General features: G+C 37.5%; 1 protein-coding gene across 2 annotated transcripts in view; it reads right to left on the reverse strand.

Annotated features, from left to right (window-relative positions):
• The window catches only part of NSD1 (nuclear receptor binding SET domain protein 1), a 186947-nt gene that overhangs the window by 123640 nt on the left and 61204 nt on the right, over positions 1-2103 (reverse strand). For both annotated transcript variants that reach the window (XM_011989976.1, XM_011989977.1), the window contains one exon: positions 1350-1485. In XM_011989976.1, coding sequence (XP_011845366.1) covers positions 1350-1485 — 136 coding nt within the window. The remainder of the gene's footprint in view (positions 1-1349; positions 1486-2103) is intronic.

A 2103-nucleotide genomic window follows, 5' to 3' on the forward strand; every position in this document is an offset into this window, starting at 1 on the left:
AAAAAAAAAAAAAAAAAATTAGCCAGGCATGGTGGTAGGTGCCTGTAGTCCCAGCTACTTGGGAAGTGAGGCGGGAGAATCACCTGAACCCAGGAGGTGAAGGTTGCAGTGAGGCGAGATCATGCCACTCACCGCACTTCAGCCTGGAGACAGAGCAGAAATTCTTCTCAAAAAATAACATAACATAACAACATAACATAACATAACATAACATAACATAACATAACATAACATAACATAACATAAAAAAATAAATAAATAAATCAAGTTTCAGCCCCATCCTTTAGAGTAATTTACAACTAAGGTACCTGAGATTCAAACACAACAATCAACTGAAAAATAAACAATAGCATTTAAAGGAAATACTCCAAATCAAAATTTTAAACTTCAAAATTATTAATAAGAACCATTTACAATTGTTTCAGATTTATATTATCAAAAATGATACAAACCTGATTAAAGTAGAAATAAGTAAATATACTAAAAGGTGATTCTGGACAATGTAAACATTAGAGAAATAGCCTAACACCTTCCTGGCATCAACAGAATAACTGAGAATGTTTAAATCAGCCAGGTGCAGTGGCTCACGCCTGTAATCCCCATACTTTGGAAGACTGAGGCAGGTGGATCACCTGACGTCAGGAGTTCAAGACCAGCCTGGCCAACATGGCGAAACCCCATCTCTACTAAAAATACAAAAATTAGGCCTGGTGCAGGGCTCATGCCTGTAATCCCAGCACTTTGGAAGGCTGACGCAGGCAGATCAACTGAGGTCGGGAGTTCCAGACGAGTCTGACCAACATGAAGAAACCCCGTCTCTACTAAAAATACAAAATTAGCTGGGCGTAGTGGCACATGCCTGCAATCCCAGTTACTCAGGAGGCTGAGCCTGAAGAATTGCTTGAACCCGGGAGGCAGAGGTTGCAGTGAGCCGAGATCACGCCGTTGTAGGCTGGGCAACAAGGGCAAAACTCCATCTCAAAAAAAAATCAAAAATAAAAACAAAAATTAGCCAAGTGTAGTGACAGGGGCCTGTAATCCCAGTTACTCAGGAGGCTGAGGCAGGAGAATCACTTGAACTCACAAGCCAGAGGTTGCAGTGAGCTGAGACTGCACCACCACAGACCAGCCTGGGCAACAAGAGCAAGACTCTGTCTCAAAAAAAAAAAAAAACGAGAGGTTTAAATCATAGAGTAAAACAAACTTTTAAAAGCCCCAAAAGATAAAATATGTAATACCAATTCATTCACAAAATGCTCCAAGGAAAAAAATACATTATTAAAGATAACAAAAATTGAGTTATTCTAAAAGCAACTGCCTTTCACATGTATAATCACTGCAAGTATTACCTTTCATTTTTGAATGTGTGTTAATCAACGGATCAGAACAAATCCTGCAGGGCCACCATGGGCGTCTCTTGAATTTTGCCCAGATGAGATCTCCAACTTCATACTTCAGTGGCGTAGACTTTTTCTTAGCTTGACACTTTAGACAGACAAAACATGGGACATCGGTAAGAATCAAAATCTTTTGAAACAGTATTATCATTCTTATTAGCCTCCTGAAAAAGCAATGTATGAAAAATTGAGAATGAAAACACTCTAGTCTAAAAAGAATTACAAAATAAGTACAACTAAATTATTTCATCTTAATTGTTCATAACATAGCCCTTTATATATAGTTCTCAATTTATAATTGTTTTATATAATGAGTCTATCCGTATTCTGACAATAAAATTAAGCTGGCTTTATTAAAAACAAACACAATAAAGAAAATCATCCCAAGGAAAAGATATCCTTGATCTAGTCCTTGGATCAAAACACAAAGGGGGGGGGGGAATGAAGAAAAAATTATAGAAAGAATTTTTAATAATATTAAGAGATTTCAGACCCTTCAGCATGTGATATTCTATATGTTTTTCAAATCAATATTTCTATTAGTATATTAACAATAGTAATAGCCAGGAGTGGTGGCACACGCCTGTAATCCCAGCTAATACTTTACTTTCAGACATAAGCCTCAGAGAAAATAGCAAAGTATTTTTCTAAATACTCATAGAAGTTCAATCTCCGGCCGGGCGCGGTGGCTCAAGCCTGTAATCCC

The sequence above is a fragment of the Mandrillus leucophaeus genome, unplaced genomic scaffold (genome assembly GCF_000951045.1).
Source record: "Mandrillus leucophaeus isolate KB7577 unplaced genomic scaffold, Mleu.le_1.0 Scaffold366, whole genome shotgun sequence".
Classification (NCBI taxonomy): domain Eukaryota; kingdom Metazoa; phylum Chordata; class Mammalia; order Primates; family Cercopithecidae; genus Mandrillus; species Mandrillus leucophaeus.